Source organism: Nyctereutes procyonoides, unplaced genomic scaffold (assembly GCF_905146905.1).
Source record: "Nyctereutes procyonoides isolate TBG_1078 unplaced genomic scaffold, NYPRO_anot_genome, whole genome shotgun sequence".
NCBI lineage: Eukaryota > Metazoa > Chordata > Mammalia > Carnivora > Canidae > Nyctereutes > Nyctereutes procyonoides.
Genome location: NW_026575020.1, coordinates 49,391,340 through 49,411,367, shown reverse-complemented (window position 1 = coordinate 49,411,367; position 20,028 = coordinate 49,391,340). Strand labels below are relative to the sequence as shown.

The 20,028-nt window shown below is 39.3% G+C and overlaps 1 protein-coding gene across 1 annotated transcript in view; it reads right to left on the bottom strand.

Moving 5' to 3' along the window:
* Positions 1-1,534: 1,534 nt before the first annotated feature.
* GNA13 (G protein subunit alpha 13) overlaps positions 1,535-20,028 on the bottom strand; it is a 41,337-nt gene continuing 22,843 nt past the window's right edge. Inside the window, exons 3-4 of the mRNA XM_055326541.1 lie at positions 13,319-13,369; positions 1,535-7,087 (exon numbers count right to left, since the gene is read on the bottom strand). Coding sequence (XP_055182516.1) covers positions 6,515-7,087; positions 13,319-13,369 — 624 coding nt within the window. The 3' untranslated portion in view covers positions 1,535-6,514. The remainder of the gene's footprint in view (positions 7,088-13,318; positions 13,370-20,028) is intronic.

Here is a 20,028-nt window from a genome sequence, read left to right as displayed (position 1 = left end):
CCACCCAGGTGTCCCCAATTTTTTTTTTAAAGATGTCTTGACTTCTTTGGGGGATTTAAATGCTCAAGTGAGTTTAGTGTCAATTTTTTAAGGTCTTAAATCTCTCAAAGAAAGCCTTTAACGACCTGTTTTCAAGGTACAGATTTGTAGGTGTGTGCAGATTTGTAGCTATTTCTAAGTCTAAGTCTTTCAATCTCCATTTTTCTTGGGACCAACAGTGAAATTTATGTTGAAGGTGAGACCTCGGAACAGAATTTCTTTTTTGCCCCTAAGGCCTGGAGCCAATTATTCTGGGGCACAGCCATCACCACGGAACATTTATTCGAATCAGCTATACAATCCCGATTGTGGGGAAAGGCCCTTCATTCTCTTCTGGGAAAGTACATGCTGTTTTGGATATATGCCATTTAAGCAAAGGTATGAACATGTCAAAAGTTATTTAACAGGGGCACCTGGGTGGTTCAGTGGTTGAGCATCTGCCTTCAGCTCATGATCCCAGGGTCCTGGGATCGAGTCCCGTATCAGGCTCCCTGCAGTGAGCCTGCTTCTCTCTGCCTATGTCTCTGCCTCCCTGTGTCTCTCACGAATAAACAAATAAAATCTTAAAAAAAAAAAAGTTATTAAGAACCTCCCACTTAGCTGAAGCTGTAAAGGAAAAAGATGGGTGGTATGCCTAATAGGATTTGATGAGGATGATGCTTTACCTCTGTGGTCCCCCAAACAACATAATCGAGTCTATCATGAGAAACACATCAGACAGATCCCAACAGAGGGGCAATTTACAAAACAGCCACCCAGCATTCCTTCTCAAACCTGCCATGGTCATCAAAACCAAGGAAAATCTGAGAACCTGCCAAGAGAAGCTGAAGAAGAGACAATTAAATGTGATCTGGTGTCCTGGATGTATTCTGGAACGGAAAGGGACAGCAGGGAAAAAACTAAGGAAATCGGAATAAAGTGTGAGCTTTAGTTAATAATAAAGTCTCAGTATTGGTTCACTATGACAAAGGTACCAGACAAAGGCAAGATGTAATGATGATTAGGGCAACTATTGAAAGGGTGTGGAATACCGGAGAAACTCTGTGATCTTTGTAAATTTTCTGTAAATCACGATCTAAAATAGTTGATTGAAACAAGAAAAATGAGTGGTTAATATGTGGGTTTGTTTTTAAATCACCATTTCAATTACAATAGACCCGACAGCAATACTCCTGCAGGCCGACAAACCAGGACTAGTGCGGGTTGGTTGAACAATCTTAAAAGGAGCAGAGAGAAAAAGGAGTAGCCCTCCTTTCCCCATTGCCATGTCCAAACATAATTAAGTGTCTGGGAGCTTGTTTGGATGAGGTCCACATCCCCATTTTTAGTAAGGAAAAGTTTGTAGCTTAATAGGAAGGTGAAATATTGTTGGAGTTGTGCAGAGATTTCGGTGCTTTTTAAAAATCACTATGCTTTTGTTTTCAAACTTAACTAAGTATCTGCTTTACACTTTCATTTATCAAACTGTTGGTTTAAATAACATCGTAGTATTGAATAGTTTATAAATGTTTATTAATGTCAGTAATTTTACAAAGCAAATATTAATAGCAAGAGGCAAAATTTTTGCAAAATATGTACAAAAGTAAAAAGCCTTAATGCCTAGCGATTCATTGTATAAAATCAAACCATTCTTTCCACTTTCAGACCTCCTTTAGAAATAATTTATTGCCAATCCTGAACTAAAGCACTGACAGGAAAAAAAAAAATTTACAGCAATATCAGATAACCTGCTTCTTAGTTTCTGGAAAGTTATAAAAAGATTTAATACGTATAAAAAAACCTAAGTCACAAGTATTTTTTATACAAAGCTAATACAAATCATGTTTTGTTGGGTACAGTATCTGTGAGGTTGTTACAAAATATACTTCTTGATAAGGCTTCTTGTGGTAAATGAGCTCTCATCACGGTAGAGTGGTACAGAAAAGCCATTTAAAACATTTTGCCATTCTGCTTTCAAGTAAGAGGTAAAGAGAGAGCAAATGGTATATAGTTTGTTGCATTGTTACATATACTTTCCGGGAATTAACCCCCTACCCTCCCTTTGTTCCCCCCTGGTACCATCAAATGGGCATAACTGAGGACAAATATATCACTTATTATAGCAAGAAACATTATAAACAAGCTTTCTAAATACAAATCCAAATCAGAAACCCAATAAGTAGCATATTTCTATCACCTCACTCACAGATTGAAAATGTATGCATAGTGGGTCCTAGCATACTTTGATCTATCTGGAAATTTTTTTTATCAACAGCAGATTTGGATAGGTCCCCAAATCTCCCATCAACCCAGAAAATACTGCCCAATCATTAACTCTTTTTGTTCCGTATGAGCTCTGGCATTTGAAAACGGATGGTCAGACCTGGATGCCACAAGAATGAACATATTTACTTAAATGCTAACTATACATTCAAGTAGACACAAGAATGCTAGTGGTACAAACACTGTACTTCTAATGTTGTTAATAATCACTTACCAGCCTAAGGCTAGCATTGCTTTGATGGCACTTGAAAAAGCCAGAAAGTCCAACCTGTTTAAAATGTCCAGGTTTAGACTTCAATTTTCTATTATGAACTATAAGCCCTAACCTCGTACCATAAAATAATGGGTATGTGTTATACCTTCTGCCTTATTCAGAACATGGAGACTCATACACACCCACTCTCATACAAGCCCCCCCTTTCATGTTTACCAGGCTGAAAGGCCAGCCTGCATCCTATCAATAAAAGAAAATCAGTCCTTACAGGGAAGCAGCACAACATGTGCAACGAATGAAATGATGAGAAACGACATAAAGTGACCTAGTTCTAGGTCAAACTTCCAACTGAAAAAGACACATGCAAAATTTATCTTCTTGATTCCCTCAAGAAAACTAATAGCAATAAAAAGGTAACAGAGCAAACTTTCTCTAGATTTATTGGGGAGTTTGTTACAAATGTTTGACTGAGCTTTACAGGCATGATTTCATGGATTCAAACAAGAAATTAAGAGTTAACACTGATCCTTAGCCTTCTTATTTTACATATACAGAAATAACATTGCTACAAATTGCAACGGAGAGAAACTTGTTTCAAATGGCTTGGTTTGGGGTTTTGTCTAAATGAATCATTACATAATGAAAGCACCAATTTGAGGCCTTCTCAAATAGTGATTTGAATTTCAGAACATAACAGAACATGACTTGGTCACTTTATTCTTCACATAAATAAGGCATAACCGGATATATGTACTAAGGCTGAGAATACATTTCATCGAAAGCATAAATACACGTACTTGGGTACACACTGGGAGTTAAGATTTACTCATTCTCTCTTTACAAGAAAATGACAGGGCATAATCATTTCTGTTGCATCTAAATCAATACTTCTAATCATTTCTGGTATTAACATACTCTTACTTCCTTCAACTTTAAACCAACCACTGCCACCAACTGAAAAAGGATTTCCCTAAACAACCTCAGCTTGAGAGATTAACCAGAGGATCTTCACTATGTAAAACACGCGCCAGTGCAACTTCAAAGAAAACAACAAAAAACGGGTGATCTTTTTCATTCGACCTCACCTTCTTTGGCTGTGGTTGCTCTGCAGCTACCAAGCACCTTTTCCAGACAGTAACATTAACATGAAGACTTTGATTTCATACAATATTTGGCAGGAAGCAATGATTTGGGGCATTAAAAAATGATATTTAAGTGGCAGAGGCAAGCCTTATATCATGTGGATCTTCAGAAAACATTTGGCAAAACCGTTTCCCTATAAAAACAGAGACCCAAATTTGTGGTGCTCTTTGATTTATAAGGCAACTCTGTATACTTATACATTTCTTCAAGGGCAATGAGGACACCTTTGTGACATTTCTTAAGAATTCAACGAGAAGACATTTGGATTTAGGAACACAATGTAATAGAGAATTAGGCACATTTTATTCCAAATCATAACCATTAAGACTTAAAAAGGCAAACACACTTCAAAGAACTTTAAACCACTGTTTTAGAGATGAAGGGATATTGGCATAGTAAAGTGATGAGCCCCCTTTCAATTTGGTTCACTAAATTTCATTTTCTTCTTCATATAGTGGTATTTCAAAAGAATCTAGTCTTTATAATACAGGTATTAAGACTCCTTCAACTGGTTTTAAATACAATATGTAAAAAATGGGGAGCTAAAGGCTTCAGACTGAGACCTCACACTTCCACTGTCTAAACAAGCCTGCCATTAAATAGAAGTAATCTGCTGCCTCAAAATATAGTCTCGATTTTATTTTAAAAAAATGTTGAGACATCACAAACATCAGGAAAGAAAGTTGCAAATACCCAAAATCTTCCCATATCTATTTGGTGTTGTAACATTTCTTGGTGGTAGTCTTGGTGATTGCTGCTTTGTCAGGCAAGATTTATGGTTCGTATCACAGATCTTAAATATAACTTAAATAAGACCAAGTTTGCTCTTTGTACAGGGAACTTACTTTAGCCTTCACTGAAGTTCAATGGTTTGGGCCATTCAACTAAACTACTTGCGAAATTTACACAAAGACTCTCCAGCAAAAAGTCCCAATGTTACTGTGCGCATATTCAGACATTCACTAGCACTGAAGTTATTCTAATTCTGTGAATTTAAACACTATGTTCTTTTTGGCAAGAAGCACTGGATGTAGAACTATTCAAACATGCACGAACTGTATACTACGAAGACTTGCATTATGATGCAGGGCTACGTGTCTGTAGCACATGTATGACCAAGGCATGAAAACACTGAAAGTTACTATGGATAGAATGATGGTGGAATTTCAAATGCAAGAAAAGTCAAGAACAGTTACGAACAATCCCTGGTTAGCTCACTGAAAAGTCCTACTCTCACACTAGACTGCAGACCAACCAAGAGCCACCATCTTGGAAAGGCTGCACGATCCGTAATGTTGACCAATCTTTCAAGGGCTTTCTAGCCAACAGAATACCTGAGAACACAGCTCTACAGTAAAGTGACAGGTATCACAGTCTTAATCACAATTTTCAGGAAAAGGAGAAAAACTGTCAGATTTTCCAAACTGTCATCAGCCTTGGGCATTTGCCTCTCTAGTCCTGGTCTAACACCACACACAACCTACAAGGCAGTATTCTCAGTACTGCAAACCAGTTCCTCTGATGAGTTCACCATGACCACATCTGAGATCACAAAGCTGCTGCAAGGGTATACTTTCATCTCATACGTGGTGAGATCAAATGCAATCATATTTTGGTGTGACCTAAAAAAATTACTGCTTATTCTTAGAAGTATCCCCAAAACATTCAAAATGTACCTCAATAAAGCTAGAATTTCATAAGCAATAATGATATGAACATGTAGGTGTATGTTTTAGAGACACACCAAGAATGAACACATATCTCAAATAATGCCTTCCTGAGTCATCTGACAGGAAAACACTGACCTTGGCAAGCTCCAAATAAAAACTCCCATATATGGCACAGTTGGAGTTGATGGGAATAGACAGGAGAGCAAAAGAAAGATGTTCTGTGATGGTACAACAGTGATTCTCTGCAGTGAGGACCCGAATCCTCCAAGACAGGACATACAAGTCTGAGCGTAAAGCACGTTAACATCCTGGAAACGGTATGTTTATTTAGAAAGCTCTGTTATCAAGTTACTTGCAATTTTTATAGCTGCTGCTACGGCCAGAATGTTTCACATATGGCACATTTATTATATGATATTTAAATATGAAAAGGGCACACTATATTTCACTCATTACTTTGCATCAAAACACTCTGTACGGCATTGGCTCCCTCTTGCTCCCCTCCCCCAGCCCCGTACCATTTGTGAACTTCCATTAGCATCAGACCAGGAATCCTTATGTAAACTTTAAAACACTAAGAACATTACCTTCAGAAACCACAGAAATTTTAAAACTAAACAACTGTCGCTATATAAGCAATTAAAAAAAACACGAAGGCTAAATCTGTGTAAAGCTACAGAATGCCAGTCCTTAGATCAAACTTTTTTTCCAATAGCCCTTTCAAAACAGGTCGCCATAAAGCGAGGCACAAGTGTCGCTGCCATGCACAGGACAGAAAAAAGGGACCTTGCTTGTGTCAGAACCGAATATTCTTAACCTCATACCAAGAAAGATTCGAAGACACCTTCCATACTTGGCACTACAGAATTCAGTTTGAGAAGTGGAAAAAGCTAAAGCCTGAACTCTATCTAGTCAGAGGCTTGGCAGGAAACTAGAACCCCCTCAAAGGGAAGCCACAGTGAAACAGATCAAAGAATGAACATCGACAGGTATCGGCGATTGTTACTCAGCAGCTTTCAGCCAGCCACAAACCAAAGTCTGCAGGAGGAGGACTAAGATTTCCAAGAAGTTAAACTTAGAATCAAGATTTTTTTCATTCCTGTTGTAAACTGCTATTTCCAAAAACAAAACAAACAGAACACAATCAAGAGGACAAAAGGGATTAAAATGGGCAGTCTTCTGTCCATCACTGTAGCATGAGCTGCTTGAGGTTGTCGTGAAGAATGGTGTCCTTCACGTCACGGAACACGAGGCGGATATTCTCTGTGTTGATGGCAGTGGTGAAGTGGTGGTACAAGGGCTTCTGCTGCTGGTCCCGGCGTTTGTTCCGGAAACATTCCACCAGGAATTTTTGGACGTCTCTTAAGCAGTGGGGATCCCCTTCAAATTCTAAGAAATAGTCTTTGATGCTCACAATTTGCACTTTCTCCTCAAGCAAATCTGTCTTGTTTAAGAAGAGAATTATGGAGACATTGCTGAAAACCCGGTTATTGACGATTGTTTCAAAAATGTTCAGAGATTCTGTAAGGCGATTGGTCAGTCGGTCTTCCATAAGCACCTGGTCAAATTCACTTGAGGAAACAAGGAAAAGTATTGATGTCACGCTGTCGAAGCATTCAAACCATCGTTTTCTCTCTGATCTTTGACCACCCACATCAACCATTTTGAAAGGAACATTTTTAATTTCAAAGTCATATTCATGAATGCCTTTGGTGGGTCTTCTGGCAAGCAGAATATCTTGTTGCGATGGAATGTAATCCTGGAAAAGAAAAAAACTGCTTTACACTCAGTAACCCAGAAGTAATTAACGTTTCTGATGAACTACTAACTGGTTGAATGACTGGATATGCAAATAACTTATCTTTAATTTTTTAAAAAAGATTTTTAAAATTTATTCATGAGAAAGAAAGAGCACACACGCATGTGCGGGCACGAGCAGAGGGAGGGGCCAAGGGACAAGCAGACTCCCTGCTGAGCGGAGGAGGGCCAGGGATGCGGGGCCTGACCCCAGGACCCTGAGATCAGAGATCATGACCTGAGCAGAAGTCAGATGCTAAGCTGACTGAGACACCCAGGTGCCACACAAACTTATCTTTTCAATAACTTCTGGCTGCATTAAAGCATCAGTACACTATTATTCTCATTACAAAATGCCAAGATATATTAAAATGTTGAGGTACGAAGACTGGTTCAAAATTCTATGTTTTTCACTCCTGCAGTATCTTCAGACTGAAGTCCTAACTCTCGGGTGTCCCATCGCCCTGCCTACTGTTGTGTCTCTACCCCTAATATTACTCCTCACTGACCACCCTCTGCTCCGGCCAGAGTGACCCAGGGCTTCCTACTCACTCCTCCAACCTGCTTCTTGTCTCTCTGTGAAAAGCAAGGAGGGCTGAAGCGCCAATTTGTGAAGGCCACCTCCCGGCGCACAGTTCTGGCTACCTCTCTCTAAACACTCCTTTCCTGTGCCCTACCTCCATGACTAAAAACTCCCACAATGGTCACTCCACTTGACCACTGCAGCCATACCATGTGCGTGGCAAACGGCACTTCTACTACAGCCGATGTACTGGATTTACTTGGGGTGGCCTCCTAGGTGTGCTTCCAGCATCTGGCCCAAGCAGCTGTGCTCCCACCTTCTCACTTCTGACACAAGGAGTCACCCTGTCAGTGCCTGGGCCTGTGAAGTAAGTGGAGGGGACCACACAGGGCCGGCCGCCCCAGAGGAGAGCTTATGCAAAAACCAGATGAGCCCTTCCCTGTGAAGCGGACCAGTCAGCTTTGAGACCCTGGACAGACAGAAGTTGCTAGTCTCAGAAGTCACTAGGCTCAGAAGTCACCAGCTACTCCAGACAGCGTACTTCCAGATGCAGAATAACTGGTTCCTTCTTTTCAGGCTAGTGTGTTTCCAGAACTTTGACTTGGCTCTTTGGCAATACTGAATAGGAGAGCTTTTTAATGCTCATTGTCAAGGTCAATTTTTTCTTTTTTAAATCAAGGCAAGATTTTCAAACAACGCTGACTGTTACAATGCTGTATTTTATGCTTTTCCAAATAGTGTAATATAATTTTGAAATTTCATTACAATGTGAGTATTTCTTCAAAATGATTCTATAGAGTTAAGCATTAAAAAAAAGTAGGCAGTTCTCAGTTATATGTAATCCATAACCATTTATTAACTAATGCTAGGCCTCCATAAAACATGCTGGCATTTCCAGGCTTCCTTTTAGCTTCTGTTCACATACTTAACTACTTTACTTACAATCAGCACATCCACAATTTTTAGCCTGCCCTACTTTACTTAACATTTCATCATGAACTGTTATGCACACTGAGACAGTTGTATTTCACTTTAAAGGAGTATAAATAAATGTGCCAAATGGATTAATGTACTGTCATTTACATACATACCCCCGACCAGTGTTCATTAAGGCTGCTTCCAATTTTTTAGCTTAATAGAAATTCCGCAATTAAAATTCTCACACACGTAACCATCCTCTCCCCTCTTTGGACGATTTCCTAAACTAAATAACCAGAAATAAGATTAGGAAGCCAAAGTTTATGAATATTTTGATGACACTGGACACTTAAAGCCTTACTGCTTTCCAGAAACGCAGTACAAATTTGCAGTGCACGTGTGCCAACTGCTTCAGAAACATGCCAGCTCTGGGTAGTTGTTAATTTTCCAATTCCATAAAAATTGTAAGTTCTTCTTGCTCACTTAGAAGCTAACAATCTAGTTAAGAAGCTAAGGCTAATTCCTAGGAAGCCCCCAAACCAGTACAATGTAATCAACTGCTAGCTGCTCTGGCAGAAGCAGGGAGTAGAGAACTGGCAGTTCCAGAGCCAGCTCTTCACATACTAGTCGTGTGACCCTGGCCAAGTCCTTTAGTCCTAGTGCATCTCCACTTCCTCATTGGTGAAATACAGACAGTAACATTCACAAGGGGGCTGTGAGGCCTAAATGAGCTCAACAGGGAAGTGCTCCTGGGCCGGCCGGCATACCGTGCATGCGCCGCACAGTCTAGCTGTAGAGAAGGAATCCAGAAGGCCAGACAGCTGGGTGAGCTCCTGTCACGTCCCCTGGTTCTCTTATTATTTATTATCTTCTTTATTATCTTTATTTTTTCGGTGGGGGGGGCAGTGGGAGGGGAAGGGAGCAGGCTCCACACCTAGCTTGGAGCCCAATGTGGAGCTCAATCTCAGGACCCTGCATGACCTGAGCCAAAACCAAGACTGCTTAACCGACTGAGCCGCCCAGGCGGCCTGGGCCCCCTCCGCCGCTCTCTCATTTTTAAATGCTCACCATTCACTCTGCACTTGACAATCTATTCACAAACACACATATTCAATTAAGAAAACTCATTTTCTTCCTAACCAACTCCTCTCTAAGCCAACCAGCATGCTCTCCTTTCTACTTCCTGCTCCATTAACAATCCCAGCGGTAAGACTCCCCCGTCTAGGGGGAAGACTAAGGACTTTTCTCTGCATTACCTATTTTATCTCAAATCCTGTTTCTCCTTATTTCTGCTATTCCTGTTTTTTATCATCTTGGGTGTGGATTACCACCTCTTCGCTAGTTTCCCTGCCCTGAATGTCTCGCATCTCTTGGTTCCATCCCTAAGCCACTCTCAAACTAACATTCCTGCATCATAACTTTAGAACTCACTTGGAGGTTCCTCACTGCATCCGATCCAAACTTTGCTGACTTGTTTTCATGAACCTCTTTACTCCTAGTTTTCTGGAACCGGAGACTCTGCTCTACATTGTCTAGGCTTACCACAGAGCCTCACATCAAGACTTGCCAAAGCTGCACATCTTGGTACCATTACATGACCATTCACTTGCACAACTGTACAACTACAATAAACAATGTATCCAGACCCAAGCTACTGCCTTCTAAAAATCTGGTTTTATAAGTTAAAGCCAAGAATGTCACAGGTCCTTTGTCAGAAAGATGTGCCTAAAATTAAACATATCCAGCTGTCTCCCGTCTTGGTGGGCCGCATCTCTTTACATATCTAAATTCATCTCATCCTTCAGATAGTTTAGATTCACTTACTCTTATGGGGTAGCTCCAACTTCCCTGGTCAGAATATGTCTCTCCATTCTATGAACTAATACTTACCTTTTTTCTTTAAGACAGCTTTTTTTTTTTTTTAAGATTTTATTTATCCATTCATAGAGACACAGAGAGAGAGAGAGAGAAAGGCAGAGACACAGGCAGAAGGAGAAGCAGGCTTCATGCAGGGAGCCCGATGTGGGACTCGATCCCAGGTCTCGAGGATCACGCCACGGCTGCAGGCGGCGCTAAACTGCTGCGCCACCAGGGCTGCCCGAACTAATACTTATCTTCATGATTGGTATCATTTATTTGTCCTCTGCTTGTTTTATGTATAATTTTGTCTCTGACTAGAATGAATTCCTTAAAAACAGGGAACAAAGAACACAACAGCTAACAAGCACTTCCTACAAAGCACTATTCTGAATACCTCACTGAGTATTACAGACTGAATGAACTATGTCCCCCCAAAATTCATATCCTAACCCCAATGTGATTGTATTTTGGGAAAGGGCTTTTACAGGACATAACTAAGGTTAAATGAGGTCATAGGGTAGGGTCCTAATGAGATAGTCTTGGTGGTCTTATAAGAAGAGTAAGAGATCTCTGTTTCCTCACGTGAATGCACTGAGTCAAAGCCATGTGAAAAAGCCACAGAAAGAAGGCTATAGTCTGCAAGTCAGGAAGAAAGTCCTCACCAGAAAATAACCATACTAGTACTTTCATCTTAGACTTCCAGCCTCCAGAACTATGAGAACTAAATGTCTGTTGTTTAAGCCACCCAGTCTATGGTGTTTTGTCATGGCAGCCTGAACAGATGAAGACATGGGGTTTATTTCATGTAATTATCCCACAACTCTCTGAGGTCAGGTTCTTTCTATGTCCATGATATGAAGAAATTATGGTTTAGAGAAGCCTATGGTCACACAGAGCTAGTCTGTGAAAGAACTGGGCTCAGGACCCAAGTGGTCTGGCTGCAGAGCCCACATCCTTGACCCCTGTGCGGTTCCACTCCCCAGAGGGTCATGGGGCTTGGCACACAGCAGGGCTTCAATGCCCTGGTACTTCAATCAGAGATGGAGAAGCAAAGGCAATCATGGAACTTGTCTGATATGCATAGAATGAATGGCCAATCTGTGACACAGCCGGTTTACTCTCCCCTCCTTTATACCTACCAACTGAATCACCGCACATTTTTTATTTTATTACAGATGTGGCCTCAGAATTGTTCTCAACCTAAGACTAATACAGACTGACTAGAGTTGGCCTAGAGTCATTAATTCAAGAGCTATTTGTTAAGTGCCTACTGTATTCCAGGCATTGTTACTAGGCATCCAGAACCAAACTCTTCACAATCAAGACATGAGGTCCTTGACCTTATGGCAAGAGACAGGTAAAAGACAAGTAAACGTATAAATAAATAAACTGTAGAAGAGCAATGATTTTTGAAAAAAGTAAGGGCTGATACTGAACATAAGAGGAGGGAACCTAATTTGAATGGTACATTCAAGGAAAGCTTACAAGAAGAGGCAAATTGAGAACAGGTCAAATCAGCACTGTTTGGGTTAGAAAATATGAAATACCCCCCCTTTTTGTTAAATAACTCCTTTTTAAAAAAGACTTATTTATTTATTTATTTATTTATTTATTTATTTATTTATTTATTTATTCATTCATTCATTCATTCATTCATTCATTCATGAGAGACACAGAAAGAGAGAGAGAGAGGCAGAGACACAGGCAGAGGGAGAAGCAGGCCCCATGCAGGGAGCCCGACATGGGACCTGATCCCAGGTCTCCAGGATCACGCCCTGGGCTGAAGGCGGCACTAAACTGCTGAGCCCCCTGGGCTGCCCTAAATAACTCTTAAAAATTAGTTTACCTACTAAGGCTTTCTTCTTTCCACTTGGGCCTATAATGTAACTCTAAGGTTCACAATCTAACCAGATGGAAAAGAGACAATGAAATAAACTCTTAATACCAAGTTTCAATGATGTGGACTGAGTAAAAACCCATTAATATGGAGATCCCAACTTCTGGAACACAAGTATCTAGGAAAGAGGCATGAGAAAAAAAACACTGGCTTAAGTGCAGACAAGTGCAATTTAGTAAAATCCAAAATAAGGGAATTTAAATGTTATCTTGCAAAAAGAAGGTAGATTATCATGTGCCCTTGAATATGTCACTTTCCTACTTGCAGTGGGTTCTTCATTTCATGTTTCTTTCAGTTTTATTTTTAAAGTGAATCTCAAAGAACGTGTAAGACTATATTAAAAGGTATTACCAGAAATCTGCTTTAAGAGGAAGCAAATAATGCTTCAGTAAATCTAGATGGTAACAAATGACTCTAGGGCAGTGACTTTCAAACATTTTCTGAGCACAGCAACCTTTCTTCCAGTCTTTGGCCTGAGTCCACCCCCGAGAACACAGAGCAGCTGCCCTGTCTGCAGCAGGCCCAGGCGGCCAGAGCCAGCCACAGTGCCAGCCAAGAGGAAAATTATCAACTCTCTTTCCAAGGGCGACTCCTTCTCCTCCTTCATGGAGTCTCTTCGGCAGGCCTTTTCTCAACTGAAAAACAGCGTTTGCTAAAAGGTTTTGAAATCAATCAACCCACTGTATTCTGTTTCTGCTTACCAACACACACACACACACACACCCTGAGGTAGAACAGATAATTTACTATCTCATTTTCAAATATAAACTTTCTCTAAACAGTTTTATGTTCATGAATTGGTGGATAAGGCACTCCTGGCGGAAATGGCAGAGATCTGGATAACAGAGGGGGAAAAAAATGAAGCAGAGACAGTCTGGATACTGCCACTAGGAAGGAGGAAGCAGCAAACAGCTTAATACATAATTTTTCTAAACTTCCCAACTAATATCCTGACTACTGCTTTCAAATGGTAATAAACATAAACAAAAACTTACTGCTTCTCCAAGTTTATCCAAGTTATCCAGGAAATATTTTACAGATTCACCCTAAAACAAGAAGAAAATAGTTATTAGAGCTTAGAAATTAAAGATTTTGTTACAACAGTTTACATTATACTGTCTGGTCGTACACTGAATCCAAACAGTTTGTTTAGTTACAAATTTCGGACGGTACAACTAACCCCACTAAGAACATATACAACGTCTGCCTCTGCCAGAGCTCCAGCCTGGTCAACTTCACAAATGCCATAGGCAGTCCCCCAGTGACACTCTTGGTTGACAGGATGACATGTACACTTAGTGACAGAACAATCTAGATATCCAAAGGGAAGATGTAATTAAATAAAAGGTAAAAACTGCTTTTGAGATAAACATACAACTATAATTTATGGGGGATTCTGTCTACATTTTTCTTTTTTTTTTTTTTTGTCTACATTTATCTACCTGAAGTTGACACTGATGGTGGTTATCTTTAGTGACAGAGCAATCCAGAAATGAGGTGAGGACACCGTAAAATCTTTCAGTAAGAGGCACTTGTCTGGACAGACACGCTTTGCTCCAGAAGATTTTGAACGCTGCCGTAGGCTTCATGTCTCCTTGGGTCTCTTCCTGAGGGACCAGCCTACTCTCTGGGCCCCAATATCTATTAGACTTCCAGTTAATTTTGAATATCTACACTATATAAGAATACATCCAAGGAGGAACTACTTGAACAGAGGACAGACAGAGAAGAGGGGAGCCACGTGGGGCAAGAAGGGCTCTTTCAGGACGTTCTCCCTGTGTTTTTAGGTTCTGGCTCGTTTTCTACCACCAGGGCCCTGCACTCCGCCTGCCCATGGCTGTTGCTTCTACAACTTCCTGAAGGTAGTGCTTCTTTCACATATAGGAGAAATCACCTGAAGATCTTGGTCGACTATAGGTTCTGCTCTGGGGCTGGGGATAGGAAGCGGGGGAGGGGTTGGGCAGGGTACATCACTGCCCAGTTGCTTCTGTAGTTGGGGTGACTTTCGAAACCAAACTGGGTCATAGGCCTTATAGAGGTTCTCGATTCATGTTGATCTCAGGATCCCTTTACACATGTTAAGATTCTTGAGGATCCCAAACAGACCTTGTTTATGTGTGTTATAGCTATTAATATTTATCATATTAGAGAGTATAAGTAATTAAAAATATTTTATTTAAAATTTGTTTAAAAATATCAATAATAAACCCATTACATGGTAACATATTTTAGTATAGCTCAATAAAAGACAGTGAGATACTCATTTGCTTCTGCATTTGAACTGCTACTATAGGTCGTCCTGGCTGGCTATATACAGAAAATCTGGCCTGTTACAAAAATGTAGTTGGAAAGGAAGCATTTTAATAAAATATTTTCAGTAGTTTGCTACTATAGCAAAACTTGACGAGGGTAGTTTTAGTCATAGAAACCCTACCAATGAACTTTTCATACTTTGTGACATTGAAGTTCACTGGTTTACCCTGTACTTAGAATGGATCTGTCACCCAACCACTATTTTGTAACACCAGGCACCAATCAGAGGAACACGGTGGGTGAATAATACAGGTCCTCCAAACACAGGCCTGTTTCACTATACTATATTAATAACATCAGAATCATGAGCATCTCTTCCATCTCTCATAGAAGTCTTAAGTATTGGGAAGCTGACAAGCTCACAGTGGTGGACCAACACAAGTTTTCCTAAACTTTGGATTTTCATTTCAAAGCCCAAGTTTTATCAATGGCAACAAATACTTTCCCAAGTTTTCCTTAAAGTGATAGGCTAACTTCACTTCTCTTCTACAAAATATCTGTCCAGTGCTCAAGTCTGAATAAGTTAGTTGGTTTCTCAAGAAAAAATGGTGTTCCGTGAAAAACATGGTTAGTTGGCTCACAATCCAACCAGCTGCAAAAGTGCTTTTCATCCTGCTGTCAGTACACTGCCGGGGTCTTTCAGTGCACCTCCGAGTCCACCACACAGAATAGGAAGACATGGGGACTCAAAGGTCGAGATTTACAACAATCATTTTTAATGCTTATTTAGGAACAATCCTAAGTGGCTGTGTGTGTGTGTGTGTGTGTGTGTGTGTGTGTGTGTGAAATGATAACCACTACTGCATGGTGGTGAAGAATACAACTCTGTGTGGGGCCGATGCCTGGACCTGTGCTAAGGTGCTGGCTGTTTACAGCCTCTGCTGTTCTCTCTGCACCATCCCGGCCAGTGTGAACAGTGAAGAAGGGGAGTAACAGCGTAGTATCATTATGAAGAGTGTTGACTTAACAACTCCCTTTATAGGGTATCAAGAACGCCCCACCCACCCACAATCTGTGGGACACACTTGGAGCATGGAGAAGTACATAGGTTGTGCGCCTGTGGGGAGTCTCTGGCTGATTTCCTCACGATTGTAAGCAACGATAGATGATTTTGCTTTTTTCCTGGAACTTGTATTTATAGTATCTAAAGATCTTTAGGAGATGGGAAAAATTGTCAAGGAATTCATTTTGGATTAATGAAGAGATTATCTGGACAACATTGTGTGGATTTTTTTTTTGCATTGTATCATGAATTTTAATGAAAAAATTAGTATTTTTGTGTTTTGATTGAGGTATATAGGTCAAAGGGAATCTGGGCTTAATCTACAAATATCAACATTTACTTATAGGACTGTTTGTACATCCCAAAAGTGTTTAAAAAGTAAAATTCAAACAAATAATGATTCTGTTACACTAGAGTCTCTTGGACAAATATGATAAAAGATAGTCACTGTTTATGTAGGAGTCTAACAAAACTGTTACCTTTCAGTAATGTGTATATTGAATACTTATGTAATAATGTCAAATACCTTAAATGAAATTTAGATTTCTAAAAAAGGTGTTTTTTGACTGGTAGTGTTGTATATTGCATGTGTTGGTTTTATCCTTGATTTTAGATTTAATATAAATTCACTGTGGAAACTGATAACTAGGATAAAGGTACAAAGGAGGGAAGAGGCAATAGCCATCACCTCCAGCACTCAGGAAAGATCACAGTTAACATCTCAGGACATCTTCCTCCAATGCCTTTTTGTATAATTCACATTGCTGAAATAATTACAAACAAGTTTATGTCCTGATTTCTCCACTTAAATAACTTAAGTAAATTTAATAGTCAAAATAATTCCGGCATTTATTATGTAAAAAGTTAAATAAAACTGCTGATCTAATGCTGAATACTTGCATTGTTTTTAATAAACATTTTTAACATTTAAAAAAACAATATTGTGATAAATAGCTTTGAGTAGAGCTGTATATGCTCTTGAATTATGCCCTGAGTGATCTCAAAAGAATTACTAAGGCAAAGAGGTTAAACATTTTTAAGATGCTTACTACTCACTGCCACAAAGGTTCTACTGACTCTCTCCTACCCAACAAGTGTGAAATTATGATGAAAATAAACTAAGTCGAGATCAGAAGACATCTTTTGCGGATGAGTCTGTAATAAACTAAGGTGCAAACTCTGACGGGCTCCACGCTGTGATCCCCAATGCTTCTCATTTCAGACCCCCTTCCCCCCAGAGCAATGGGGCTCTGTGTACCCAGAGAACGACAGGTTCCATATCCAAATTGACAATATAAGTTCAACTGCACAAAAACATATTTCAATTAGTACTGCTGTTTATCTTAACTAATGGCCAGATAAATGAAAGTTAAAGTCACCTTAAGATGAGCACATTGTCTAAAGCAGCAAGCTCCCCCTTTCCCCTGTAAAAAAAATAAAGGCTTATGACCAACCCATTGTTTCTGAGGGTACAGAGAAGCTTCTATACTCATTCTAGTGAGCTTGCAAATTCAAAGTTTTGAGAAAGTTTTAAGTAGTATGAGGGAAACTTTTAATGAACTTTTTTTTTTACCCATTGTAAGGAATTTATTCAATATAAACAAAATGCTACAAACAAAAAGATATTTTACTTAGTGCTACCTATGATAGCAAGGTTTGGAAGTCCATTTTTCCACCTATCATTAGGGAGATGATTTAATAAGCTTTAGTAAACTAATATAATAATATTATTATATTCATCAAATAATTATTTTAATATAATCGCCACATATGACATATTTACACCATTAAATGCTAAATTACAATAGGAGATCACAGAGTGAAGGTTGCAAAGAAATGACAATCCCTCATCTACAAGTTTTTTTGGTAAGCTTGCCTCCAGCACTTAACTGTGAGCAAAACCTGACCTGAACTGATGTGTTTCTTTACAGTCTTTATTTCTCCTATTTAGTAAAACTATTCAAATGCTTTGCTGCAAAACTATGGATATTGCATAATAAACAGTACATGTACTGTTATCTTTCTGAAATCCAAAAAATTTGTAATTCCATGAACAAATCTGGACTCAAAGATTTATAAAAATGCATTTGTATTACATATGCTTTAACTATTCTATTTAAATATGGAGGGATCCCTGGGTGGCGCAGCGGTTTCGCGCTTGCCTTTGGCCCAGGGCGCGATCCTGGAGATCCGGGATCGAATCCCACGTCGGGCTCCCGGTGCATGGAGCCTGCTTCTCCCTCTGCCTCTGTCTCTGCCTCTCTCTCTCTCTGTGACTATCATAAATAAATAAATTAAAAAAAAAATTCTTAAAAAAAAAATATGGAAAGGGCAGCTTTGTAGCTCAATGAGTGACTATATTCTCTTTTCAAAAAAGGAAAAGAAAATTGTTCCTAATTGTTCATATCTTGGTGTTACAAATATAAAAAAAAAGTTTTTTTCCTTAATGCATCCTGATTTAAGTGCATTCTCTTGGAGTGTATCTGAGATCTTTTAGGTTCAAATTACTACAGGCCTCTGTTTATTGGGAATTCATAATCTCACCCAAATTAAATGATAGTAATTAGTGATATATCCATGTGCATGTTGTTAAATTTCAAATTCTACCGAAGGAAGCTTCATTGGTGTAACTTACACAGTCCTTTGTACACTTGAGACTATATAAAATATTTATAATTAATTTCCACACATTTGATAGTGTGGATTATCTCTAGTACTTAAAGTCCCAATAAAGTGCCCTATTGCCAAATGATTATAGTTTGACTATGCCACTATCACTTAGCCAGTATCTATTCAGAGTATAAATACTTTAAAATATTATTCCTATGAAAAACAGATCATGGTTAAAATAACTCCCCAAACATAAAAAGTGATGTTAATTCACGATTTTAGACCACAGGTAATACTATGGATCCTTCCATTAGTCAGAAAATCCAGAGTGGGACACAAAAACGGCTTCAGAACCTTTTAATGTGCATGACTGTAAACTAATGTTTCCTTCTGTTAAGAGGTCAGTGCTTCCCCCCCAAATTAAGCTAATGTGAACAAGCAAATTTAAACCCATGCACACAAAGGCATGTGCGCATGCACACACACACGAGCATATGCAAACGTGTGTGCTATAAAAGGATGAGTATTTTCATAGGAGAAATCTCCCACAGTAGCTTTAGAAGGTGTTACTGGAGAAAAAAAAGAGAAAATCTGTCTTTTTATAATCTCAAAACAATTCCAAATTTAAAAATATAAAATATGTGTTGTTTGCAATCTAATTACAAAGGATAGGGATGCCTGGGTGGCTCAGCAGTTGAGTGCCTGCCTTCCCTTTGGCCCAGGGCATGATCCTCGAGTCCCAGGATCTCCGAGTCCCATGTCAGGCTCCCTTCATGGAGCCTGCTTCTCCCTCTACCTGTGTGTCTCTGCCTCTCTCTCTGTGTGTTTCTCATGAATAAATAATAATAAAATCTTTATAAAAAGTAATAATTACGAAAGACATAGAAAATGAGTATTAGAATCTCTGTTCTGTGTTAGCCTAAGAGGTTCTGAAGGTCACCTTCTGTTCCTGCTTTACTGCTCTTAGGCAAATTTTGTACCTAGTTCGGCACCCAACACCTGGTAGCCTCCTCTCTCTCCTCCCCAAAAATGTCTGGTGAGTGAAGTATGAATTCCCAGGAGGAAATTTCCCTCAAATATTTTTTTCCTAATAGCTTCAGAAGTGACCAAAAAAGTCTTCCAGTTGTCTACTATTAACTTCAAGGAAAAGATGTGAATTCTAGTCCTTTCTCTAACACTGGTCTGGCAAGTTTCTAAACTTCTCCAGGCCTCAGTTTAATGTCAATAAAATGAGGAAGTTTCATGGTTCCATGGATAATTATTGAAGTTCTGCTCTAGGCAACAATTTCAGTTTATACAATTGGTTTAAATTTAAGTTCTCCTTTCCCTATATCTCTGCATCTATTAATCTTAAATTCACTTTTGTTGTGACTCATTATTCAAGTTATGTTGCTTAATCTCTTGGTTAATACAGAGTGCCCACTTCGGCAGCACATATATTAAAATCTCTTGGTTAATATAGAAGTAACTTCATGTATTGGACAAGACACATCATGGGCCTAACACTCACTTTTTGTTGGTTATGACCTGAGACTCTGTTATTACCTTCCCCACTTTGTTTTATGTTACTAAAGAGAAATTTTCATAAAATTGAAAAAGCCTTTTCACACCTATGACTTTTAAAATATAAGATGTTTCATGTCATCCCTTGGTTCTTTTTTCCTCTGTTCAGAGTACTGACTGGGTATGGCATGGCAGCTAGTGGGCTTGGGTTCTAGACACAAAATAGTATCAGTGAGCTTTAAGTTACCTCAAGAATAAGATGAGGTGATTAGCTCC